Source organism: Fulmarus glacialis, unplaced genomic scaffold (assembly GCF_000690835.1).
Source record: "Fulmarus glacialis isolate BGI_N327 unplaced genomic scaffold, ASM69083v1 scaffold12581, whole genome shotgun sequence".
Lineage (NCBI taxonomy): Eukaryota > Metazoa > Chordata > Aves > Procellariiformes > Procellariidae > Fulmarus > Fulmarus glacialis.
In genome coordinates, this window is record NW_009194739.1 from 1 (window position 1) to 27,694 (window position 27,694).

General features: G+C 38.3%; 1 protein-coding gene across 1 annotated transcript; it reads left to right on the forward strand.

The window, feature by feature from the left end:
* Nucleotides 1-405: 405 nt before the first annotated feature.
* Nucleotides 406-27,356, forward strand: LOC104084134 (midasin-like; the record flags this gene model as incomplete). Its single annotated transcript, XM_009587863.1, has 19 exons — nucleotides 406-543; nucleotides 1,312-1,460; nucleotides 5,046-5,096; nucleotides 7,919-7,952; nucleotides 8,032-8,104; nucleotides 9,352-9,412; nucleotides 9,769-10,763; nucleotides 11,471-11,627; nucleotides 13,219-13,280; nucleotides 14,247-14,349; nucleotides 15,950-15,978; nucleotides 16,073-16,136; nucleotides 16,224-16,268; nucleotides 21,194-21,279; nucleotides 22,944-23,936; nucleotides 24,785-25,023; nucleotides 25,865-26,014; nucleotides 26,954-26,987; nucleotides 27,218-27,356. Coding segments are annotated over 19 exons (3,602 nt in total), but the record flags the coding sequence as incomplete, so codon positions are not given.
* Nucleotides 27,357-27,694: the final 338 nt, after the last annotated feature.

The window sequence follows — 27,694 nt, forward strand, 5'->3', positions numbered from 1 at the left end:
ATTCAGCCAGTTTTTTACCCATTGAAGAGCGTAGCTGTCATACCTCAGTGGATGCTTTTCACATTGAGGATTGCAAGAAGGCATTGTCTGTGGTGGCCCTTCTGGCAGGAAACGTGCCATTAGCTCAGCAGCATTGCCTCAATTCAGAAAACCCTTCCTGCATGGCAGCATAGTTTGTATGTAAGTGTTGCCTGTGTGAAAGCTTTGTCTGAAGATTGAACATTTAATTGTTTTAACTCCCTGTCCCATTTTATGTTTTCTCTTAATACTTAATGAAAACTGCTTTTTCTTTTGTTCATTTTAAAGTAATGGGGAAAATACTTTTTTGGAGACCGAATAGGAATAAAAATAATTACAGTGTCTGTGTAAAATGATCTGTTTCATATCATATTTTGGATGTTTCAGAACCCCACTTATGACTGCTGCTTCTGGTGGGGAGCTTAATTTGATAAAAGTTCTTCTTCGCTATGGTGCTGATGTTTCCCATAAAGACACTAATGGATGGACAGCTGAGGATTATGCTGTTATTCATGGATATTCTAGGTAAATTTTTAAGTTTATCATTAGAATAAGTTGTCAGTTATCAATGTGGATTTTGAACATTTTTGGTAACAGCACCAAGGTTTAATGGTGTGTTGAGACGTGTTTTGGAGCTGTGCTCAATGACGTCTTCTGATATGTGTCGTTACTGTGTCTAGTGTTAATTTGGAAGTTGAGGAAAATTTCCACCCAGAATTCTGTTAGATTTCAAGTTTTGTTGCTAAGCTCACATCTGCCCAGTATAAACCCTAAAAAGTGTCTGTAGCCTACAGTTACCCAGAGGTGGAACCTGGCAAGCTGAAATGCATGTAAACCCTCTTCCCAGACCAGCACGGTTGTCCTTACTGACTTCCACTACAATACCAGGAACTACCAGCCTTTTGTTTCAGAGGAGATCTAACTGATACCCCTTTGGTTAAAATCTTAAGCAGTTCTACTCCTCTTATGCATAGCTTTGTATCTGTGGGTGTTCCTTCTCTAAGGTGGTTATGTGTACTTACAAGCTAGGCTGAAAAAAATGTACCAAGCAGGAGTTAATAACTTCATAGGTATGAATATGAATCTATAGAATGAACTTGACTGTAGTGAATATTAAAGTACATGGTAGTCATGCAGTAAGTGCTGTGTGTGAATACATACAAGTATATGAATTCATATGGCTATGAATATGTGTAGGATAGATAATAAGTGGCTGTTAGCTATTCTATTAAATAGTATATGTAAGTATGTTGTTATTTTTACCAAATATATTTCCTCCCTTTCTCTATATAGTCTTAGTAAACAACTGGCAGAATACACAGACTGGGAAGACACAGGAGAAGCTTCTGCAAGTGGTGTACAGGGTATCACGGTACTTAGCACTCCTCACCGGGTGGGAGCTGCTGGCTTTACATTGGGCGCACCTGCTGTGGACAGAGGAGGTAGGATCCTTAACCATGGAGGAGTTCATGAAGAAAATCACTGTGGCCTTTTCTTTAGGTGGTTTGTATTGTTAAAGCTTATTGTGTTCAACATTGACTTTAGCGGAGCCATCAGATGGAGTAGCACAAGAAGTTTTGTGAATGTGCTGATTTGTTGCTAGTTGGAGGTGCTTCTTGTCAGGCTGTGAAGGCAGTTGTGATTTGTGTGCTTATAGGGTTGTTGCCTTCTGCCCGTCAGATTGCACACCTATGTAGGTTTTCCTATAGGGAGAGAGAAGGGGGACAGGGAAGGAACTACACCAGAGTGTTTTTGTTTTTCAGATGCGTACTTTTACCTATAGATGGCCATTCAGATTGTGAAAATCCAATTGCAAAAGCAGTAGGTTCATCCTGAGTAGTTGTTCATCTTTCTGTAGTTGGGAAGTAACAGATGAGTTAGCAGGAAGATACATGTCTTGTTGATTTCCACTGAGTTCGTGTGCCTTTGTTTTAATATTAATATTTTCACCTGCACTAAGCTCCTTTTAGTGAGTCATCTTATTTCTCAGCATCAGTTACAATTGTTTCCATTTAGGTGCTGTAGAGATATATTTAGGAAAAATTGTTTTGGAAAAGCAACAACAATGCAATGTCTGTGTATACTGTATCTTCTTGGACATAGTTTGATTTACAATAAAAATAATGCTTTTCTTCCACTTTCAGTAATTTTATGAAATAAACTTTAAAAAATCTGTATTACCTTGTGATCCAGAAAAACAATTAAATTGCCTTGTGTTTAAAAAATTAACTCCTTCAGTGAGTTTGTAAAATCCAATCTATGCTTATGAGCTCACATAGCCCTAGAGGAATCTTAGAAAATTAATATTTTAATAGAAATGAAGTTGTTTTTCTTGTACTTTACATCTCAGGCCTTACAGTGGGAGGTTTTATTCTTTCTGGTTTTTTAAGAGTGTTGTTATCAGAACCATGTGGCAAATAGGCAGCAGACAGTGTTCAAACACAGTTCATTACTCCTTTTTTAAATATGTCAAGCAATATGAGCAAAACATGGGATACTTTTCTTCATTGACTTTTCCCAGATATGGGAGTTTTAATTTAGAGCCAAACTTTGTTCCTTTGACTTGGGAACAGTTGCTTTGATCTAGTCAGAGATTTGTAAAGTTTCTTGATAGATTGAAGGAAGCTTTTTTTTTTTTTGAAAGAGCTTGGTACAGGTTGTTTAATCAGCAAAATGTTGCTTTCACCCAAACAGCACTCTCTGTTACTGCCTCCTGTGCATGTAGATAATTTCTGTGGTACCACATAGTAATGGCTGACAGGCCTGGGTTATTTTAAAATATTTGGCTTGAATAATACTGTTGTGTGATTCCAAAACTGACATACCCTCAGGAAAATATGGGTTCTTGAACCAAATAATTTGCCCCGTTCCTTGAAAATTATAACACTACTAATATAAGTCCCCAATATATGGGAAATCTTTACTTCTTATCTTCATTTGAAGAGGCATAGTAAGTGTGAAGAGAATGTTACGTGGGTTAAGGACTTGGGAGGAGAAAGAGTATACTCTGTTCTCAATCTGTTTCTAGTAGGACTTGCTTTTCTTCTGAGTAGTGTGAATCCTTTTCTCCTTGTGCTCAGTCTCTTAAAAGATGACCCCAGCTTGTTGAGCGAGAGAGATTAGTAGCATATAGGGAACATTTATTGGCATTAATTCTGCAGTCCCTGGCTTGCACCAACAAAGCTCAGGTCCTGCATCATGAGAGTCCCTTTGATATGCTGCAGTATCAGGCTTTGAAGCCTCTGTTACAGGAGAAGCTGAGATGATCTTGAGAGACCAGAGAAGCACCCACTTTGGAATTCTTTTCTTTTCTTTTGCTCTTCTGTACTATTTTTCTGGGATCTTCAATGTTGTCCTTACTTCTTTTGCTGCTTTTGCACTTGTTGAACATTCTTCAAAATATTCTCCTCTAATGAGTAAGTCAGCATATTTAAGAAGTTGGCTCATGCTTATTTGAATGTTTACTTTTTGTCAGAACACGAACCTTTTTATTAATCACAGACAGGTTTGCAAAAACCTCCAAAAGAATGGCTTCCAGCCCTACCATATTAACAGACAGACTTTTTAGATTTGAAGATGGAATTTCTTTGGCAAAAAGTAATAATTATGCAATTTTTCTAAAGGCAAGGATTCAGATTTCTGGTATGTCTGCAGTGGCAGCTTTTTTTTTAGCTACTGCACTGCATATTAATGTATTGTTCCTTCAGTGTTTCCCTGAGTCCCTACAGAAACTGTTGGTTTTTCATCATAGAGCTCTTGGAAAAGAAATGAGTGCTTCAGTGTGATTTACATCTCCTGAGGTCAGGAAAAGTTGTTCTGTATCACCTTTTAAGAAAACTGAGAAGTGGAGAAGGGATGAGAAACCATCTTGAGGTCCTTTCTTAACTCTTTATGTGTGTGCTTTTGATAGGAGTCCTTTTGCCACATCCATTCCATGTATTTGTGGTAAAATCAATATAAGCAGGACTCCCTTCTGTTCTGAGACAAATCTTATGGCCTTGCCATGAAGAAATTTGGTGTCGGGTAGCTGCAATAACAGAACCACACCATTCGTTGACTTAAAATACAAAATTTTGCTAAGTAGGATGGCTAGAGCAGGTGGATAGTGATTTATATTCTAAAACTTCTGTTCCACAACACACAGACATGCATATGCACACAAACACACATGCATGACACTCACCTGTCAGTGCACCCGTTCTGGTCCAGTTGTGGCTTGTCCTACAGCGCTGGAGGAACAGGGTATTCATTCTGACTGTTTGTCATGTCTGTGTTCTGGCTGGTGGCGTAGCTTCTGTAAGTGAATAGTTCAGCATGGTCAAATCAATATAAGCAGGACTCTCTTATCTTCAAACTGAGGTAGGAGAGGCCTATGTTTGCATCAGGCACCAACTGGCACAACTTTTAAGGTGAGCTCGTTTAAGGCAACAAGTTTCTGGGTTGCTTTTTTAGTGAGGGGTAACAAACATGCTAAAACTGTAACTTGAGATGAGTGAGTGTAAATAACATAATAGCTATAAGTTGCGTGGTCATGGAGCCAAGATTTCCTTCAAAACTTCTGGATAGTGTATCTCCAAAGTTTAGTTGTTGGCACCTAAGGATTTTTGGGATGCTTAGAGGGAGGGATTTTAATGTATAAAGCACTCTACAAATATGAAGGAATTGCATTTGCAGTCTGTGCTAAATGAGGACTAGTCAAGTTGGCAATATAAAGTTGGCAGTAGAGTAAATTTCTGATAATCTGTTGCAATATTTCAAAATATTGGAATATGGGTACTTTACATGGAGCAAGTAAATTAAGTTACACTGTTTGACACTGTCCTTTGAGAGTAGAGTTGTGTAGATTTTGATTGGTTTTGTTTCTAGCACTTAAAACTGTGGAGTAGACTGATAGTCACAGTACATTCTTCCATTGCTATAGCTTTGTTGATGTGCTGCTTATGTTTTCCAAATTTCCGGGAATTCAAATTTATTCTGATGTCATTGTTTCATCTGTCCTTTCCATGCCTTTTCCTAAATGGATATAGGAATGCAACAATCTCCTAACCAGACATCAAGAACAGGAAAATCAAGGAAAGGTATTCTGCACAGTAGCATTTCAAATATGAAATATGTTGTATGATATACGAATACTAATACATCTGTGATGTTTTTTATCTTGGAGGACCCTATTTTGACAGTTTCAGTTTTATAAATTAGATTTGAGAGCAGGCTTTGGGCACTTCTTATTTGTTTGCATGTTTTGCATGAGTCCTTTATTATTGAATTGAGTGTTTGCTTTGTGTCATTAATGATAGTAAATAATTTTTTTTAAAAGATGTTCTTCTATTGCTCCAAAATGGAAATGGACTTCAATTAAAGTGGAAACAAGTAATCCCCAGAGACTGCTTTTCTAGATCCCATTTCTATGGTAGGGCATCAAGGTCTGTCTGAAAGCTAGCTCATGAACTTCCTCTATTGCTTCTAAAGGACAATGTGACCTGGTTTTGATCATTGCTTAAAGTTACTATACATTGAAAGCAAAAGTTCAGATAACTTACTCAGCTGGTTTGATTAATTATAACTGTACTAATTTAAAATATAACTGAAGTCACCTGTCAAGAGTTTATAACTGACTGCTCTACCCTATCTACCCAGCTCTAAGAGACAGGTTTTCATTCAGCTTGGGAGGTTAGCAGGTAGATTAGACTGTGGGTACTGAGTGAGTTAACAGAAGACTGTGGTATGTAAAAATAATTAATATTTTTAAATGTTATGTTGTGTAGGAAATATAATGTTGTAATAGGAAACATTAAAAATCAGAGACTGTGTTGATATTTTAACTGTTTTAGCTTGTCCTCGCGCTGGAAGTTTCAGCCTCTAGGTTTTGTCTACATGACATGTCTACACTGAACATGTATACTGTATTTCATTGTCTGAAAGCCCTATTCAGGTCAGGAGTACTCATCAAAGTTCCCACATAAACCCTGTATTTAGAACAGACAAAATTTCCATGCTCATTTGTGGTTTACTGGTAGTAGAAGAGATGTTTTCAGGCATGATATGCCTTTTTCTTTTCCCTTTAATGATTTTGTCCAAGATGATTGTCATCATGCAACATTATGGAAGGTCACCTATCTCCTGTTTATGAGCAACTTCATTTTGTTATGATAGTTAACAAGAATTAGTTATCGAGAGCTTGAGGAATTCTGAAATAGCTACTTTGTGGAAGTTATATTTGTTTCGTTTTTCCCTTCTGTCTTGGGAATTGAACAGCCCTTTTATTTCATCTTAGTTGTGATAGTTGAGAGGTTTTAGCACTCTTCAGGCTGGATTCCTAGAGTTCAGATTTCACTAGTACATCAGTGATGTGCTAGAGTGCACTCTCATCGAGTTTGCAAATGGCCCCAAATTGGGGGGATCAGCAGATACACTTCAGGGCAGCGCTGCCATTCAGAGGGACCTTGAAAAGCTGGGGAAATGGACTGGCAGGCCTGTCTTATGGAATTCAGCAAGGGCAAATGCCAAGTCCTGCACATGGAAAGGAACAACCCCTTGCTACAAAACATGCTGGACTGCCTGGCTGGAGAGCTGCTTTGCTGAGAAGGCCCAGAGTGTCTTGGCAGAGAGTGAGCTGAGCATGAGCCAGCAGGGTGCCCTGGCAACTGAGAAGGTCAAACAGTGTCTGGGGCTGTATTAAGAGCAGCACAGCCAAGAGATTGAGTAAAGTGATTGTCCACCCCTAGTTGGCACTCACTGGATTGTGTCCAGCTGCCTGGGTATAATTTTGAGCCCCCAGTCCAAGAGAGATTGGTCTTTCAACAGTGAGCAAGTTCAGTGGAGGGCCATCAACTCGTCAGGGGCAGGAGTACTTGCCCTTTGAGGAGACACTGAGGAAACTGGGCTTGTTCAGCCTACAGGAGAGGCAACTTTGAAGGGGACGTAGCAGCATCTTCCAGTACATGTGAGGAGAAGACAAAGCCAGGTTCTTTCCAGTGGCTCATGACAGGAGGCAGAGATACAGGAGGCATAAATGCAAACAAGAGTTTCTAACTGGATGTGAAAAGCTTCACCATGATAAGGACAGTAAAACAGAGAGGTTGTACGGCCTCCCTCCTTGGAGGTGTTCAAGACCAGACTGGATAAAGCCCTAAGCAACCTATCCGACCTCATAGCTGAGCCCGCTTTGAGGAGGCGGTTGGCTAAGAGACTTCCTGAGGTCCCTTCTGACCTGATTTATCCTATGATCCTACAAGTTGCAAGTTGCCTTCGTAACACTGGTGAAAGCTTGGAGTGTAGTATAGAATGCCCTGGTTATGCCCCTTTTGTCTGTTGAATACCCTTTTTGGTGCAGTGTGGAGAACTGCTGGTCATTCTTCTATCTGAGGATGAGCTTTAGGTCTTGATTACACTTTTTGATTTTCTGTACCTTTTCAGGATAATCTGTAACTGGGTAGAGCAGCAGATAGTGTAGTATATAGCATGATCTTATACATATTGTTACATAAAATAGTAAAATCTCTGAATGTGATGTGTACTCATGTGTGTAATATGAGTACTTCAGAGGTTCATTTACTTACTGTCTTGCTAAACCACCACCATTTGGTTAACTAACATAGCATATTCATGCTATGCTTTTTTTTTCAGTTTAGAGATGTTAAACTTCTAGGTGTAAGAGTCCAAAGGAGATATAACTCTGGTCTTTTTTGTCGTCTTTTTTTTTTTTTTTTTTAATTCAGTTTGGCTTGAAAAAGCAGTTGTTCTGGAAACACATTCATTCATGCTGTTTTGTGTTGAATTGACTACCCAAAGTTTCATTCTGTTACAATCTGTAAAGTTGTCCATGTTAAATGTTTATATGTACTGGTTAATTTTTAGCACGTCAAATCTAATTTTAACGTGTCAATTAATGTTTGAACAGCAATAGATGACTTTTCCCAAGGAGACTCAATAAGGTGAGACTTTAAAAATACCTAACACTTACCTGAGGAATTATTTGAGAGACACAGTACTCATTTTGCTTTGCTTTTTAAGAAGCTCTGAGAAGGAGGGGAGTGATGACAGTTGGCACACTTCTGAGGAGGAAGAACTTGATTTTACCCCCAAGGTATGGTGCCTTTACAGCAAAAATGTCCTGTAAAAATAAGTGATTTGAAGGCAAGTTTTCTCTGGGATTGAAAGAAACTGCAGTTCCAGCCAATATTGTTTTCTCCTTAGAAGCAGTCTCTGGCCTGCCAGCCTTTCTTCTGCTGTGAGTTTTTTCTAAAAGACCTGTAGCTGTGGCAGAGCATGCAGTAGATTTGTAGTTTGGGGCAAAAGAGCAATAGGTGACGAGATAAACAACCACATTGTTTTATTTGTTCTTGTTCATTTGAGTCAGATTTGCAGACCCTAAAGGTTTATAAGTTACTATTATAACCTATTCTGTTCTTCTCCAAACGTTGTTATTGTTTCCTGTAAATTTGGTGATAGAATCCTAACTGATAAAGAAAAAGGGCATTTATTTACTGAAATCCTTCATCACCTAGTTCTCCTTTCCTCCTCGTCAGGTTCCTCAAGAGCACTCAATGGACGAGTTACTTAAATGGGTCATCTTTTTTCTTCTATGAGATGGCATTCCATGCTTGCATGTAATCTCACACTGCATGTTTTCCCTCTTTTTTGAATGCTTGGGTAGTATTCTTTTTATCAGCTACAAGGTCTTGCGCCTACTGTTTTTACTAATGTTCTGAAGGGTTTTCAACTTCTGCAGTGATGTCTGGAGCATCTGTTCTGTTGCACTGGGATTCTGCAGTGATGAGGAATCTGAGTGTGGTAGTTAAACCCACTCTGTAATGCTGGAGATGCAAGCATGTTTAGTTTTAACATGATTTCATTTTCTTGCACTGATTTAAATAGAAATGATGCATTTTTCTGGCATGATTTTGAAATTTAGGGATATTTTGGTAAGTGCGCTTGCAGGGACTAATTTATGCATTAAGTCTAGGGATCTTAATAGCTACTTGCATTGTGCACATTTGCAAGTAAGCATCCTGAAACTGCAATTTTAAATACCGGTGAATTTTACTTAAGTATTATAAATACTAAAAACAGATTTTTAGAACTGTTATGCATGTAAACATAGTTTTGGAAACAATTTGCAGAACAATTTGGGGTGAAATACTCACTGAATTGCATATGTGAGGAGTGTTTGTGTAGTTACAACTATAGGATGAAGCCAGTACCTGAGCACTATTAGAAGGACAGCCTGATTATATTTACTGTTCAAGATTTGATGTGAACAAAGGATTAGTTGTTGCTGCTGTTTTTAAAAAAAAAAAAAATGCTTTTGCTTAAATAAATCTTTATTTACAGAAGCTGCAGAAGCCCAACTTGACAGTGTTAATGAATGCTTCTCAGCAGTTCAGGAAAAACAGTAAGCTATTTGGAAATGATTGCATGATATACTGATATATAAAAGTAGACTTGCTAAGTATTTTTTTAATTTTTTTTTTTTTTGCTATAGTAAATGAGAAAAGTAGCATTTTGAAGACACAGCACTTAGTCATTTCAGAAAAAAATAAGTCATATTATTAAAATGAAGATATTGATCCCCTCCTAAGCCTTAGTCCCTAGTCAAGTCCTTCCTCCATCCTGCCCATCCCTTACCTGGCTCCTTTTCCAGACATTCCTAGGTGACTGCTCTCCTGTGCATTAATCTGGTAACATGCCTATTGCTGTTTACATAACTTCTTTTGTTCACATGCATTTTTCTTTTTCTTGTGCTTTAAGATGACGGTGATGGTTCTAGAATTGAAAGTCCTAAGTCACCAAAGAAAAGCCTCAAACAAAGAACCTCATCAGATGCAAACCTGAACAAAGGAGAATGTGGAGAATTGTTGAATCAAGATGTCTCAGATGCAAGCAACCTGGAGGAAGAAGAATTGGAGGAGGAGGAGGAAGATGATGAAAATGACAATGGAGATGACGATGAAGATTATGAGGAGGAAGAAGAAGAGGAGGACGAAGATCTTACTCAAGATGAAAAGGAGGAAGATCTGGAAGATGAAGAAACTCAGTCTAATGACATACTGGAGGAGGAGCAGGGGGAGAAAACAGAACTGAAAGGGGAAATTAATCAGAAATTGGAGTATTTTAGTAACATTAAGTATGAAGGGGAAGCTCAGTGTGGAACTGGAGATGTCTGTGATGATGATCATAAAATAAATAAAGAACTTGATGAAAAGGTGGAGGAATCTGTTGATACTCCTGTGTCTTTTATAGCTGGGTGTTATGAAAGGTTGCAAGAAAAAATAACTGCCATGTCTCCAAAGGTAATGAATAATGAAGTATCTTGCAAGTCAGTACGAAAACAATCTGTCTTTCAAAATCTAAATAATTTGCAAGATACACAAGAAAGCTGGAAAAGGAAAAGCATGATTCAGGAGAAGTTTCACAGAAATGCTGACTCCTGTTTTGCAGACTCTGAAATGAAAAAAGAGATGCCTCAGCCTCTCTTGGATAGTTGCCTTAAGGAGAAAAAGTCAAGGTTCGGTGATGGCTTTGAAAGTGGTAATAATTCTTGGTCAGCAGCAAAAAACCCCAAACTTGAAAGTCAAAGACCAAATTCTGTCATTCGTGAACATGGGGATGATGAAGATACTGAAGAAGAGCAATATGAAGAAATAGATGATAAAGTCTGTGAAGCACTGAAACAAGGAAGTGAAAACTTGTGCTTAAATAGGCGTGAAGAAAATTTAAGAGCAGCATTTCACTCAAGCACCAAAGTAAGTATATAGGGATGATTCAATCACAAGGGTATTTTCTAAGGGTAATATAAGTAAGAAACAAATGATAAACTGGATTTCTGTTAATACTTATTCTTCACATATATCCATCTCTTTTGATCATTAGAAAATGTCTTACTCCTAGCCAAAGCAGTTTCTGAGGTATAAGAATAATACCAGGCAGTATTTTCAATAATTTTTTTTTCTATTGGTTACAGCAGTTTTGCAGGAAAAAGAATAGGTAGTAGACTTTTTCTGGAATCAATTACATTTTTCTCAGTTGTATGTACAGATTTTATCTGTGAAGATTTACTGCCATTTAGTAAAATTCATGGTGTGATGGCTGAAAGTGAGGAAACAAGTTTGGGTAAGATTGAGAGCAGGAAGCTAATGATTTTCCTTGGACCGAAGTAGGGGAAAAGGAGGAATGTGTTCTGGAATGATGTCACTTAAATGAAGTTAGAGTTAGACTGATATGAGGAAGTGCTTCTCAGGGGCTTTGCAGAACCAGGGGTGAGACTTACGACATTAGGCATTGCTGTCTACTCATATAGATTCCCATGGAAAAACTGAAGGCCTTGTAAAACAAAGCTCAACAAAGTTTCCCTTTTGTCTTACATAAGAAAAGTATTTTTCAAGTTGTCGATGGATGGCAAAGAAGATGCTTGTTTCTGTTCTTTCCAGCTGTTTTGGTCCATCTCTTTTAGGAAGAATCACCTGAATGGGAAGAAGAGGAGGAGGAGCAGGAGAAGGAAGACAGTGGTGAAGAGCTACAAATGGCAGTTGTTGAGGGTGTGAAAAATTCTGTTTGTAATGATAACCATCAAGTCCACAATGCTTCAAAAGACAATGCTGGTGAGAGAAATGAGTTAATAAATACTGATCCCAATTCTTCCTCTATCAATATTAATGCACAGTAAATAAACTAAAATGGTGATTGACTTCTGAGATAGCAAATTTTTCCCTTGCCTGTGAATCCTAGTGGGCATTGACAGAGACAGAAAACAGCTTTTGCTCCTTTTCATTCATCCTTGAAGGACTGAAATTGTGGCATTGGATTCCAAATGATGCTGTATGAAGCAAGTGCCGTTCTTGCTTTTGTTGCTGTGTTCTCCCTGAAGCTGTCTGAACAAAATGTGCAGATGAAAAAGAGAAGGACGACTAGAGTGTCTTGGGTATGACAGTAGTATTCGCCTTTCTGGCCCGTACTGTCGGATGGAAAAGCTGTGATTGCTCTTGGCTGAAGCCTGGGAAAGATTTGAGTCAAGCTGAGAGAAAGCTGTTTTGTTGCAGTGCCTCACCTTGTCCAGTTTTAAAATGTAGAAGGACTCTCCAGTGCCACACTTGTGTGTGCTTGAAAGCATTGCCAGCTCGATCAGAGTTGAGCACTTTGGTACTCACCTAGGTCTCAGAGCAGGAGGAGAAGGCACCATTTCCATTGTCTGTCTCCAGAGAGTAGCTTGGTGTGGTAGATGTTACCTGTGCATGTGTAGCTGCTGATCAAATACTACACAGGGGGCCTGGCAGAATCTGCTGTATTTGAGTGTTGTGCCTGTACATGCTCTTCTCTCTCTGTGCATTTTACTGTAAGCATGATTTCGGCATAGTGTAAGTAGTCAGAGCCCAGGCTGGAACCAGCAGTTGCCCTCTTCTGGAGTGGGTGCCCTCACGGCTCTCCAACTCCTTCCCCCTTCTTTGTGTGCACGTCTCCACACAAGTGAATCCTGGATCAGTTTTACCTAATGGAGTAGCTTAAAACAGAGAAATGAAGATAGTCTAATCTGGCCAGGAACCCACTGAGACTGAACCTTATGTCCGTCTGGTAGGGAAGAGGTTTGGATGTTAACCCCCTGAGACGAAAATGGCTTTTGTGTGTTTGGGGTGAGTGTTTGAGTTGTGAGCCTCTACTGTATTTTCAAATGGTAGTGCTTAGGTGTTTAGCTTATGGGAAGGTGCAAGATAACAACTCTGTCAAGGAAGATCTTTCCTGTAGTGCTACAAAAGGAGCATCATTTCTTGGTGATTTTAGTGATGTTAGTGTGAGGATGTTTTGGGTAGTGTTTCTACAGTACCTCCTGTACAGTGGAAAGTGGTAGTAAATGCCAAATTCTGGAGCTGTAGGCTGGCGAGCAGGTGACCTAAACTCTATACCACAGGACTGCAGCGTGCTGAAGTCTCCTCCTGAATGTTACCCAAACATGTGTTGGGTGTTGCTTGTAGCTGTCTGCTGTTGTGCATAGCCATTTTCTGCTGGAAAAGAGGCAAGAGGAAGTGGCCATGTAAAGGAAATACCATGATGTGTCTGAGTGTGAAGAAACCCTTGAATAATACTCATTTCATAGTTTGTCCTCAGCAATAGAACCACTGTGCATCTTTTGGATGCAGGGCTTGACTGATGGGGAAAAGCAGAGTGAAATATAAACACTCACTGTCTCATTTCTTACCACATTCGTAGGTGCCCTGCCAGCAGTGGAAGCAGAGGAAGAGGAAGATGCTGAATCTCCCTGGGATTCCGAGGTACTTTCTATGAAGGACACGGGGTTTCCCACAAGGGGATGAGGAGGTAGGAGTAAGGTCCAGAAGCACTTGAGAGCTTGCTTTTAACTTGGCCCTACCGTTGACGAAGCTTATTTCCTCTTTTCCTGCTTCTGCCATATGTTTGTAACTGGGGGCCCTTGAAATACTTCCGCTGTACGCCAGCTATTCAGTTAGGATTGGGATGAAGTCAGGTCAAGGTAACGACTTGGGTCTCATAGCAACTGGCCTTTGAGTTTGGTTTTTAGTACAGTATTGAAGCAGTGAAGTTTCTCACTGCTTAAAATACTCTGAGCTTTTCACAGGGGCTGGCAGGATTGTTGCTTTTTCACCATACGGCTCTGACCTGCTCAGTGGTTGCCCTTAGGGTCTACAACCTAGATGGTTAGCTGTTCCTGAATAGATCCTCTCTACCTTTTGTAGGTGTACTTCAGCCCTTTTGAAAGTCATGTTCAACAGAGATACCACACGTGCTGGCTGTGTTTGCCCTTTTAGTTCTTTCTGTCTGTGGTAATGGGCTAGAAGATAACGAGCAGGGTCTGTAGCTAACACCCTCTGGCTTTTCTTGTGAGGAAAAATGAACTCCTCCTCACCCCCTTCTTAAAAATACAAGACTAAAATTTTTTTTTTTTAGGTACCCTAAGTTTCTGTAAGCTTTGCCTCGCTAGTCTTTGTTCAACCCAAATCGCCCTTGCAATTGGGAGTAGCGATGTGTTTACTCACCACAGTTTAGATGAGTTGTGAGGTTTTTGCCTAAAATCTGAAAACACACACAACTGCTGTGATTTTCCAATATACTATGTCTTGATGTGTCCTATCAAAGGGTTTTGTATCTCTAATATACTTGATACCATGCTATGCAAGTTGGCTTAGCAGGAGCTTTTTGCATAGAAATGAGTTGAAAATGCATTTGTACCAATTCTCATGCATGTGTTTTAGATTATACAGACGGATTCTGAAAGTCCAAGAAAAGTATCATCCGGTGTGTTGCTCCCAGCTGCAGACAGACATGGGGCATGCTCACAGATTGTTTCAGGGGAACGCAACAATGGTAACTTCATGGTGGACTAAATGTTTGTCTGTAAGCATTTATAGGCTAAAGTGAACTTTTATCAGTGTCTGTCTTAGGAATGCTGCTATGATGTGGGTGTGCGCTATAGTAATGAAGTGCTTAGTATTTGTTAATTAACAGCAGTTGTCATGGCGCTTGCTGGCCAGTTTGTAAAGGAAGTTGTCTTGTTTGCATTATGTGTGTTCTTTGGATGTGTTTTATTTTTTTGAATTCATGTTCTTGTTGCATAGTGATGAAAGTATATGTGGTTTAGGACTGACATTTAAACATTCTGGGCTGATAATGCAGCAGAAGAAAGCTATGATCTGGCTATGCATATTTTTTTTTTCCCTAGCTTAGTTTTTGATAGCTTTCTGTTGTGCTTTGCATAGGAGCTAAAATGTGACTAAAAGTTCAGGTTTTCTTGCTAAGGGTTTCTGCCTGTAATTTGTGACACTGCCTCTTGCTATTGGGATAGAACTCTATTCTGAAGGATTTCTCCTTTAACAAATGGTATGTCAATCCTGCTTGTAGTATAGGTACAATAGGATAGCTGAAGAAACTAATCCAGTTTTAGTTTAGTAAGCTGGAAGCAAAACTTTACAAGCTCCTGGGAGCTTGTAAATCTGCTTGTTGAGTACTGGTTATGGAAGTCTGCTTTGTACGATTCTACTAAGACAAGCTTAAAATCAGTGTGAAAAGGGGGTCAAAGGTGATTATGGTAATCTTTCTAAGGTATTTCCATACTGCTAGACCACCAAGTTTACTGAAATCAAACGCTGTTTGTTTTTTGATGTTTTGTTTTTTTTTTTAAATACAAAAATTTCACTGTGGAGCTGTTCTTAATAACATTTCATATACTTCTTTCATGAGAGGACTCAAACTGTAAGATGACTAAAGCAGAGGATTTGAGAAATATAGGTGGGCCAATAGATTGTGTAGGTTTGGAAATGATTTAATGTTGGACAGAAATTTAAAAAAAAAAAAGTATTTGGAACAATGCTATAAATGGAGATTACAACCAAACAACATTTGTTTCTTTTGTTTCCTTGCAAGCTAAACCGGAACAATCTGTTGAGAACTAGCTTGATTTTACATCATTGATGACATGTGTATGAGGTTTCTGTGTCTGCACCCATGCTTTCTCTGACCCATCAATGGAAAGGAAAATACTCCTCAATATTAAACACTTGTAGGATAATCATAGTCGTAGTGCTGTTAGACTGTTTTATGGTTATTCATTACAGCAGACCAGCTTTGGCTTTTGAAATAATCCTTTTAGAAAGCAGGATTCAGCTCCTCAAAAGGACTAAATATTTTGATCTTGTTCTGTTAACAAGCATAACCTTATTGCTTCACATGAATTGTCCTAGTTCTGTGATGATTATTATTTTTTAAATCCAAGGTGCACAATGGGAAGTATGCATTGTCCATTTCTTGTATACTAATACAAATGCTGTATGATGAGGTAAACTGAATATTAGGTATTGTACTCTCAATGAAATAATGCTTGCAACTAATATGTAGTTGTAGAAACTACTTGTTGAATGAAGTAAAAGTTAAATGAAATAACACTTCCCAAAACATTTTTTACCTCTAGGCTTTTCGGAGAAACCCAGCAATTCCCAGGTAAGTATTTGTGTCAGACTGACTACTTGTTCTGCTCATTAAGTAGTAGTTACTTTTAATTTGGTTTTTTATCATTGGGTTGTGTCTTTCATAGCTGAAGACTCCTGAATCCGTTGTGGAAATGAATGAAACATCTCCTAAAAGGCAGCAGAAATCAGGTAATGTTCACTTCATGTGGTCCTGGGTTTAGGTTCATAATCTTTCTGGATAGGAGTATTTAATAAAGCATATGACTTGTTTTGCAGATCTATTGGAGGAATTTGGTTTAGGAGATGCAGAGGATATTGAAGGTATTCGTAATAGTCTTTTTGTAGTGTTCTTTTATGGACAGACACATTGTACTCGCAATTTTTTTCCTGATATTAAATTGATGGTTTTAGCCAGGTGTTCTGGGAGCAGAAGGTCTACTGAAATATGCCTCTATGCATGTGTGTGCTCCCTCCTCTAGTCTGCCATTCAACACTGTAAATACCCTTCTATGTTGTAGGCTTCCTCCACCATACTTACTGTCATCTCCCTTTTTCAGGCAGTCCTCAAGTTTGCTTTCCTTCCAATTTCTCAAAAAAAAACCTTCCTGATATTCCTGGTTCTCTGAGCATGTGCTGTGGCTGATTCCAGGCTAGGGATCTGGAAGCTAAGTTGTCCAGGAGCTGTGGGCGAGACAGAAAGGGTAATTATTGGGCTCATGCTGTAGCTGCACTTAGCAGGAATTATTACGTGCCTGGCTTTTCTGTATGTCAGGCAGTTGTTTTGAAACATGTAGCAAATACATTCCTCTGAGGCCTCCCCCTCTTTTATCATGGAAACTGACCGGCAGGTTCAGAGGGGAAGGAAGTGGAGAAGAGAGACAAGGTGGGAGGAAATAACAGTGTCAGCGTGTTGTTAGGAATTCTCTTTTCTTTGGAAACAAGGCTAAAAGTAAAGCAGCTAGCTGGTCGAGAGGATATATGACCATAATAGTTATTTAGTTTCTTTGTTCTAACATTTATCGATTTGCATATTTGTTAATGAAATGAGAAACAATTCCCCATTCAGGTTTTAGAGTTTCTAGAATCAGCTATTGAAAATATAAACCAGAGAGAGGTGAACAGATATGTAGGCAAGTAAAGTAGGTAACCAGAAAAAATTTTTTTAATTACTGTAACTTCTAAGTATGGAATACAAATAGTTCCAAGTTCTTTGGCATCTTTGTTTTAGGGGAAAAAGAAAAAGTAACGTTGTTCTTTTGACAATAATAGAAATTAAACTTCTCTCTGGGAAAAAGATCTCTCTCTTCTTCCTCTCGCCCTTCTTCTCTCTCTCATGTATTCACAATGGTAAGCAACAACAGGTCCTCTTTTGCCCTTTATTTTGCAGTGATAGTGTTTTTGTAACATGCATAGAGGATTGTTAAAAGTTGTTCAGCTAAAACATGAATATTTGTTTTTTATGTATTACACAGTAATGTGAAATGTAGCCCTATAGTGGACCAGTATGTTAGAAAATTACAAATGCAGAAAGGAAAGACTGCCTTTTCATAACACAAATATTTCTAACCCTAAAAGGGTTGAATGCCACCCTTCACAAGTTTATTTCATAAATCTGGAAAACAGATACAGTATCTTGCATAATTAAATGTTGAATGAGAGATTAAATTTCCCATTCTATTTACTTTTTTACTGACTCATAGTAATAACTTCTTAAAATCTATTTTTGGATCAAAATTAAGTAGTGATGTTCTCGTGTTCTGTACAGAAGAGTAGCTGCTTTGCACTGTAATCTGCAAAAAGTCATTATGTAAGACAAGTTATGAGGAGGGAAATCTCAGAAGAGAGAGGAGAGGTAAAGGCTAATTGGAAAGAACACTAAAAGTCGTCTTTCAATGCTAGCTAGAGAACAGGCAGAGTAAAAGGTGGGGGATTTGCACAGGAATTTCTCTGTATTTATGTTAGGCACGAAGCCAGATTCATCTAACAACCACTGCAGGTATCCATTAATAAAAATATAAGCTAGTAATAAACGTCCGTCAAAAATACTGGAATTTAATTGACTTTGTGAGTTTTTGATATACACTTTTTAAAATGACGAGCTCTTCAGAAGCTTCAGGCTAGAGTTCTACCAGTGTTTTAACTAAAAATTTCTCCCTGTGCTAAAAGTGAAAAACTCTTGACAATGAGGAGTCATCCCTCTTTCACAGTGTTGACAGAAGACAATAATACAGAAAATAGACTCATGAATTACTGCTCCAAGAAGAGAAGACATTTTACTTGCAACACCTAATGGGAGAAGTCCTTATTTTTTTTTTAGTTTGTTTTTGAATTATTTTTCCAGTGGCTTAGAGATTATAACATGAGAACTGGAGTTTTGCAGATGGAAGAACATTTGCCTTTCATCTTTCCTGCCTTTTTCCTTGTTCTCTGCCCATTGTACAGAAATTTCAAGATTGATTAAACCCTATGGAAAAGAAATCTTATGGCCTCCAAAGATCCTAAAATCTTATCTAAAGACTGAGACTTCAGACTCAAATAGCGCTGCTGAAAACTTTACTGTTGACCATGACGGGCAAGACTGAACAGAAGTTCAGGTTGCTTTTGATTATAGCAGTATGGCACCTAATTTTCAAGTGTCTGGACTCTGAAACAGAATCCAAAACATTAAGACACCTACATACTCTGAACAGAGAATGTGAATTGCATGTTTAGAAGGCCAGTACAAAACTATGGGTGCTGACAGGTCTGCTTTTGTCCAGCTTTCAGGCAGATACAATTGACCAGAAAAGCTTGTTCAGTCTGTGTTGTGCAGTATTCTTCATGAAAGGTGTCACAGCACTCCTGCATCCACAAGATACTTAGTCTATCTTTTAAGCAAAATTTTGGGGTCCATGTTACATGTGTGAGTGATCACACATATCAAGTTGTATGGTAGGAAGCTGCATGCATGTTGCAGTTTGTGACCTGAATGAACATTGATGAAGTGACAGAAGAAATCTGGTAAGCGTACCTTTATGAAAACCGTGTAGGAGCAGTCCCATCTGTCTGAGAGATTGACCATCCCCTGCTGTGCTTGGAATGGAGAGGCTTGTAGGGGTAGTAGAAACTCTGAGCACACTGGTGCATCTAGACTCTTCTCTTTCTAGGAGATATTGTTACCACCCAAGAGGCTTATGTGCAAATTACTAACATACTGGGTGCCTGTCTGTGCTCAGTTCTGCTCTCCTGAGTTATTTTCCTTTTGTTTTCTGAAAGGATGTTACAACTCAGTGTGACGTCTGTGCAGATACTTCTCTTGGATTTCATCAGGCTCCAATGCTTCTGGCCACCCCATCCAGAACTATATGCTCAGTGAGGGAGGAACTTGCTGGTTCAAATTATCCAGCCACATTAAAATTCTAGTAAGAGGGACAAGGACCCATCTACAAAAACTATGCATAACTATTGGAGGAAAGGAAGATGTTGATCTCCAAATTATGGAGGTTATTTGTAGAGGAGCTAAACGTTTACTTTATCAATACCAAGATGCTTGGAATATTTATGATACTCTCTACAGTACCTTCTGTGGTGCTTGACCACCAGCACATCTGTCCTCTATTTCTAATGCTGGTTGGAGCCTTCATCTGCACCAGCAAACAGCTTGGTATTGGGATATCTACAAGCATCAGTAACGGCTAAATCTACTCTGTGGTCTTGAAAAACAAGAAAAAGGGAGAAATACCTGTTTTCCTTATAGAACATTATCCTTAGATAACCATTAATTATTGTTGTTATTATTATCTTTAATACTCATCAGACTGTCTGAAATGCGTCATAGTCATCAATAGATCATCATAAAAATCCTGTGAAATAAGTGCTGTCAACCCACTAATGACTAATGTGTGTTGGGAAATGCCTTGTGCTAAAATACCCAAAGAAGACATTAACAAAAAATCTAGGAAATTGCACCCACCAGTGATGGAGATGGGAGGAGAAGGTTGTTATTGCACACCATGTAACTTGAGGTTAGAATCAACCTCTGGAGACCTGTATGACTGACTGAGGAGCTTAGGTTCCCAATTCAGACATAGAGTTGTAACTCTAAGCTTGTATCTAATGTAATCCCGTTCAAGAAATGAAAGTTTGCAAAAGGAGTCACCTAAAGCAGAAAATGCCAGAAGTGAGGTTGGCCATTTGTCTTGTTAATGTAAACATACTCTTGTATGTTTACGATGATACCTATTTTCTCCATGTCTTGCTCACTTTTCTTGTAGGAAGAATAGAATATTGTGTCCCTCTTTAGCAGTGAAGCTTTGTGTACAGAAAGGCTATTGCATAGAAACCATAGAATTATGGAGCAGGAAAGGAGGTGCAGAGTGATTAAGGTGAAAAGCCTCCATCTCTGTTTTTTAGATGCCACACTTGAGCTGCTGGGACTTGTTTCTTTCTGAATACTTGATACTTCAAAGTATTCAGTGTGCCTTCCACACAAACAATGACAATGAGTTGCTGCTTTTAAGTTGTATCTGGGACTATTTGGAGTCCAATTCTCAGATGTAAGAGAGATTCAAGGTAGGCACCCCATAATGGGGAGCCCAGAGTTTGTGACCTGTCCAGTATTACTTAGAAATTCTGAGAGAGGAAAGGGTGGAATCCAGTTTTCAATGGTACAAGTGGAACATCTGGATCACAGGTTGTTTTTCAACATTTCACAAGCCTGTCTCATTCAGTGTTCCATCTGTGTCTTCTGCAACAGATGAGGCAGCAGTTTGAAATACTCAGTCCAGACCCACGTCTAGAGACAGATTTGTTTCATGCATGGAGTAAAGCTGGGGCCTTAAAGATTTCAAGACTGTGATTTTGTTGTTTGTGATCTTCTGTGCACAACTCATAGGGAAATTAAGATTGCTGGAGGAATGTAGCTAGTTACTGCATGGCACACAGTGTGTCACCCCTCCCTTCCTCCTTCCCTCCCTCCCTCCCTCCTTCTCCCCTCCCCCCCCCTTTAAGAAACAGGAATGTTTTATTTGTGTCCATTTATAGTGATTTATACATTAGAAAGTAAAATGCCCTGGAAGAAAGGAATTCACACAGATGCTTCATAAATCTGTATTATGATAATTTTCTCTCTAGGAGTTCACAAATTTGAGGGGATGTGTTATTTTGTGTTAGGATTTTTCTCACAAATATGATTCAAGATGCACTCTAGGTGTAAATAAGTAGTATGAAGTCACACTGGTTATAAAAATACTTGTTTTTTACTGTAGGTGAGTACTCAGGATCTACCTTTCATATGTCGTCATCATCTGAAAAAGAAGACATCAAGGATGCTATTGAAAACTATGGGGTGCGGGTATGTAAAACCAAGTATTTGGAATTAGCGTCTGAATTGGTAAATTGTATTATACACTAAGGTAAAGAAAACTTACCAGTTAGTGAATAATGGTGAAGGGAGAGTCCTGTAGATGAAGGTTGTGTTATAGTTTGAAGTAAAGTTGGATACAATTTGCTTGTGGTGGGGTAAGATCTTTGTCGCTGTGTTGGATACTTGCTGTTATACTGATTTGTTTACAGCTGGTTTGCTTAAATTTTGACCAATGATTTTCTTTTTGTGCGGTGCTGAGAAACAGTGCAGTCAAATGCATTCTTTTTTCCCTATGCAAAATGCACGTTCAAGTAAAGAGGAAGATTTGTCTATAATCTGCCGATGTGTTTGATTAAACACATCCAGTCATCTCCTTTGTAAGAGAAAGGTCAAACAAAAAACCTTGCAATTTGGTGACCTTCCTGATGCTTTCCCTGCCTCTGCAAAATATACCTTTGTTTGGCCATATTAATAAGTGTTTGAAAAGGGTTTTTTTTCAGAGGGCATTCTAGAGGGGAATAAGGCAGGCGTCCTGTTTATGTTGGGCATACAGGACAGGGCTGGATAAAGGGATCTGGAGTCTTCTGTAACACCTCAAGCAAGTTATTTCCACCCCACACCCAGGCACTGTGAAAGAGGGACATGCTTAATTTTAACAGGCAGGGCACAGAACATAAGCCTATTGGAAGGTGGTAGTAGTTGGGCGATGAACTTGGAAATGGAGAGGCTGAGACAGATGATGGCTGGCTGAGGTGCTCCTTCCCTGTTCTGACAGGAGGAATTTTTGCAGAGGGAGAAAAGGGCCTGGCTATCGAGAAAAGAGAGCGAGGAGTTGGACAGTATTAGCCCATTGGGATACTAAGGCTGCAGGCCCTGTTCAGAAGGGACCACGAGCTAAGGAGGCATGTGGGGAGGGAGCGTGTTGGGAGGAGTTTGGCACATGACAGGAGCAGTCAGAACTGTTGAGGAACAGAGCATGGGGTTGGGGACACAAGGAGACTGGGTGGGGTTGAGGCATGGTATGTTTTTCATGCAAGCTTGGGTTTCTGATTTTTGGGATAAGGGAAGGGATAGACAGGTTTCCCTAATAAATGCTTTTCTTTGGAGCTTGGAATGTAATTTAATATTTCTGAGTCTTGGGTGAAGAAATAGTCCTAACTTAGCCAATTCTTCTTGTGGTGGACAGTAAAAGCTTGTCATGTTCATTCACATTGTATTAGCTCAGCTGGCAGGGGACTGTAAAATGCCAGACAGAGAATGATGGAGGAAGGAGAGTGGGAAAAGGTAGGCAGTTGTAATGAAAAATGGTATTAAAGCAATAAAACGTGAAAAAATAAATTGCTTTGTGACAAATGCCACCAGATACAGAAAGCAGGCAGGCTAAAAGGTAAAAGCAACCCTAGTGTCCACACAAATCTAATCCAAGAAAAACTGTTGTCTCTAAAGGAAGTCCTTCTAATTTTAAGAAAATGGTGATTCAGTGATCCTTTAATTTGGTATCCCTTGATTTTTATTATAAACAATTGCTTTCAAAATGTCTTATTTCTATTATTTCTGTTATATGATAGGATGAGTGTGCAACAGAAATTACCTAGATTAACTGTAACTTCCTTTTTCTTGGTAATCTTTCTGTCTGTACCTGTTTACTTAAGGATAAATATATTTTAGAAACTACCAACTTGATAGAAAAAACAGCACATGAAAATCAGACTGACAAAGCAGAAACTTCACATCAGGAAGCCCTAGCAGAAAATGAGGAATCGCACAGTGCTGACAAGCAGTTAAGTCCAAAACCTTGGGAACAAAGATATGAAAGAATGTGGGTTGAAAATGAGAAAAGGGAATTGAAAACAAATTTTAAAAACATTACAGCAGAGCTGAAGCAGCTGTTTGGTGAAATTAATGAAACTGGGAAAACTACTTCTCTTGTGGAAGAAGTGTCAGAAGATGGCTTCAGTGAAGAATTGAAGAGTTCTCATGTTGTTTCATCCCGTGCGACAGAAGCAAGTAATAAGTTAGAAAGTAAAGGTGAATTTGGAGGTATTAAACTTACGCTAGTTGGAAAAGAACCCAAAATGGAAATTGTAAATCCTAGTCTTGCTGTCCTTTCTGATCAAAATAACTTAAATGCAAATGTGGAAGATACCTGGAGTACAGATGAAGAAGATAGCACAAAGGATACAGATAATACAAAGATGCCTCTAGAAAAAGGAGAGGAAAAGAAAATGCCTACTATGGAAAAGGAAGAGAATGAAAATGAAAGTAGTAGAAATGTAGAGGGAAGTCCTGAATACTCCCTGAGATGTTTAAAAGCAAGTATTTTGGATGACGTTTCTAATATTCTTCCTAAAGTAAGACCTGTTTCTACAAGTAATGAAAATGCATTTCTTGTAACAGAAAGGAAACTTGGAAAAGACTCTGGATTTAATGATGATGTTCCCAGGGACTGCCTTATCGACAACAATAAAATAGGAGAAACAGAAATTGACAGTCTTTCTGCAAATGCTCAGCAATCGTGTGGCATGCTGAAAGGCAATCTTGATGAAGAATTAAAACAAGATATGGAAAGATTTAAAAGTAAGGTAGGAATGCTGCAAATAGTATTCCTGGCTTTGGAGAAAGAGAAGGTACAGCTGCAAAAAGAGGTAGAAGTTCGTCTGCTACTCCTTATCCTTTAGTCTTTCTCCATATCAATGGTCCTGTTCACTTTAGCTATTCATCATTAAGGGAAGATGCTTTGTGCAAATTGGTTTTTGTTTTAACGGAAATACGTATGAATAAATAGAGCAGTGGAGAGTTGTCCTTTTCCCCATTATGTAATTAGAAGGTTTTTGGAAAACACAGAATGCATTATTGTTCCAGTTTAACAATAGGTGGCACTCAGTTCCAGTGTAAGTAGTTATCACTTCATTGCCATAAAAAGAAATGCACAGAATTACATCAGTTCTGATTCTGAATCAAAGAATGAAAATAGCTTCTGAACAGGGTCTTGACTAATCTATTCATTTGCTGTGATTTCTGCATGGTGTGTCTTCATTGCCTTTCAATAAAATTCCTGTTTGCTGTGAAACCATTTCTGCTTGTGGGTTTGGGATCTCTTCCTCTGTCCCATATTAAGGAAACAGTAGCCCAGCACAGTTCCACTTGATTTTTTTCTGTGTTTTTACAACTAGCATTGTGCAGCCCTTCTAACTCTTTGTCCATCAGTAACGCTTTCACTTTTTTGTTGTTCATGTTTTAAGATGCACTATTGTTTTCTTTCCAAGGGCTGTGTTTTTGTTATATCTTTAATCATGAGTGAATTCAAAGTACTTTCAATGACTTGATACACTTTGTAGTGTAATTTTGTGAAAATGCTTCTCTATTTGAATTTTTTTTTTTTGTCATTTTACATGATTTCAGAGGTAAACCCTGAATTATTCCATCTTGGATATGGCATTTCTCTCTTCTAGAAATACTGAGAAATATATGAAACTTAACTTTCTTTTTGTAGGTTGAGAAGGAAAAAAGCAAACAAAGATGTTTCAAAACACAGGCGGTGGCAAAACAGGAAGATCTTGATAAATTAAATACACCGGCAGGCAACGTTACTAATCAGCAAATGAAACAAAAGCTTACTCTAAGGAAGAATGACTGTTTGAAAATGGAGAATGAAAATACTGTGGAAGAAAATGACAAAAATAATTTTTCATCTGAGGAGAGATCAAAATTGATTAAAAAGCCAATGAAAGGGTAAACTAAGGAAATAATCTCTAATTCTTATTTGTAGTACTACTTAAGTATCTTTTAGGTTTTCTAACATTGTAGTAGTTGAAGTGGTTTCCTCAATGCTGAAAGCCATACTGAGTAGTCCACTGCTTCTCAAACATTTAAGAAAAAAAAAAATTTTTTTTAGAAAAAACTAAGCTCATAATGGAGGTTCAAATTTATTTCCTGCTTTAAAAAAAGGAAAAAAAAGAAAAAAAAAAAAGAGAAACCAAATTCCTGTGGATTTCCTTGTCAATACGTGTCTTCAAAACCAGAGTTGAAGACTGGAAAAAACAGTTATTTTTGTAGGAAATGGCCATCCAGAAAAGAAAAGTAGGAGCTTGCAGTTTACTTTGCTTTCTCCCTTTTCTAGGTGATTTTAGTGATCTCCATGCAGTTGGTGTTTTCCTTTTCATTAAGTTCAGATGCTCTTTGTCAGGAAAAGGGAGAAGATATTACCAAACCAATCTCAAAAGTTTGAAGAAGGCACAGATATTTTTATGTAACCCTAAGCAGGAGTTTTTTCCTGTCTGTCCTTCAAAGGAATCTCTGCTCTAGATACTTCCTCTAAAGGGGACATTACGTATGTTCAGCTTACCGAGCTCAGATTCCATGTTTCCCCCTTATTCCTAGGGGAAGGTTTTTTAAATACTTGGGTATCTTCCATGATCTTTGGAGTCAAGTCTGTGTTTTATCATAGATATTTTTCATCTCAGTTGTTTCTGGACATCATCTTAAGTATGTTTGTTTCACAGAAATATTTTATGTAAAGTTACCTCAATTGGTGATTTTGATTTCCCCCCCCCTCCCTTTCTGTTTAACGTAGTCAATTTGTCCTGAATGCCAAAGTTGCAAAGAAAAATAAAAGACATACTTCAAAGCAGAAGGCTAATCAGCAGATGAGCTCTTCCAGTGGGAATAATTTTCAAGTACTGGATGATAGCACTTTCAGTGAAACATCTCAAGATGAAGGAAGGTACTGAATATAAGGAATGTTATAAATAAAACTTACTTAATGATAAAAATTGACCTGAAAGCTAAAGGGAAGTTTTGTAAACCTGATGTGTACAATGATTCTTTTTCTTTCATGTGACAACACTACCTGATGGCCTTTGTGTTCGAAAACACTTCCTTTTTGCTTGGAGTGCTTTGAACAGACTAGCCAAGTTAATGATAAGGTCAGGTGTGCACAAATTCTGAACTACCTGAGTGTGTGCACATGCGTAAATACATATATTTTATATTTTTAAAAAGTGAGAGGAGAGACTTATAGAAGAGCAAAATTACTCTTTCACTGCAGGCATCTCAGTTTTTTCTGCCTTTTTTTTTTTCCCAGCTGTGTCCCCTCCCAACTTCTTGCCCACCTGGAACTTCCTTGTGTGGGAGGCAAAGTGAGAAACAGAAGGTGTTGACACTGTACAAGCACTGTTCAGCAACAGCTAAAACATTGGTGTGTTATCAACACTGTTTTGGTCAGAAAACTAACACACAGCACTGTGTGGGCTTCTATGAAGAAAATTAACTCCATGCTAGCCAGACCCAGTACACTAGAGAATCCAAAATTACGGTTCTTTGACCTGTAAGAGAAGGATTCTCAATATTGAAGAGAGCTAAACCTCTAATATTAAACATAACTGTATATCTGCATATCTGTAGCTGTAAGATTCGTATCATTTTGAGTGAAATGCAGAGAACAGTTATTTCAACTATTTGTTTAATATCTTGTGGAGAAAATAGCCTTCCAATAGTCATAATAGTACACAATTTTTTTTTCAGTCTTCAACTACATCTAACAAAATTCTTATATTAAATTTTAGTTAATTCAGTTCTGAAATTAAGTTTTCAGAGCAACTGTAGATATTGTTCATAATGCAATATAAGCATTCCTGTACTGAAATATATTTCTATTTTCCAGACCTGCAGCAAAAACAGGGAGTGAAAAGAACAAGGTACTGTAAAATTAGTCTCTTGATAAATAGTTTATATCAGCTTTTAATCACTTAGATGGGAACAGCATTTATGTAGTGATCAACCAGATGCACAAATTGCTGCTAGTATGCAACTTTATCATATTTGAGCCAAATCTATGAGCTGTGCGTGAGAGAATGAATCATTCATGCATTTGTAATGATCTGTAATACTACATAGTTGTATACAGAAAATATTGTATTGTTTGTAGGTCAGCATACAAATGGATGTAACTGATGACCTTGATTTAACTCACTCATCTGACACAACTTCAGAGGATGTCGAATTACCAACTTCAACCTACAAAGAGGCTATGTTGCTGTTAGAACAGCTTAGTGTGGATCATACGGGTATGTTTTCAAGTGACTTTGTCTTCAGCTTTTACAAGGTCCTCTTTTAAAACATTATTTCTTTATATGCACTGCTAGGTATTTTAGTTTTATATTTTGATCTAATATTTCTTCTGATTAGAGATCCCCCTCAAAAGATGAGTAATTATCTCACGTAACCTTAGACGTCTGCCTGTATTGTCAGCAAACATGCCTTACTTCATCATTGGTTCTCTGTCTAATCAGAGCTGGAGAAGCAGGTTCTTGCAAAGTAGAGTTCAGCTCCTTCTAATGCAGTCATCGAAAGTTAGCAAAATCTTCTTTTTCCTCTTTATATCCCCCAATAGCTAATGACAAAT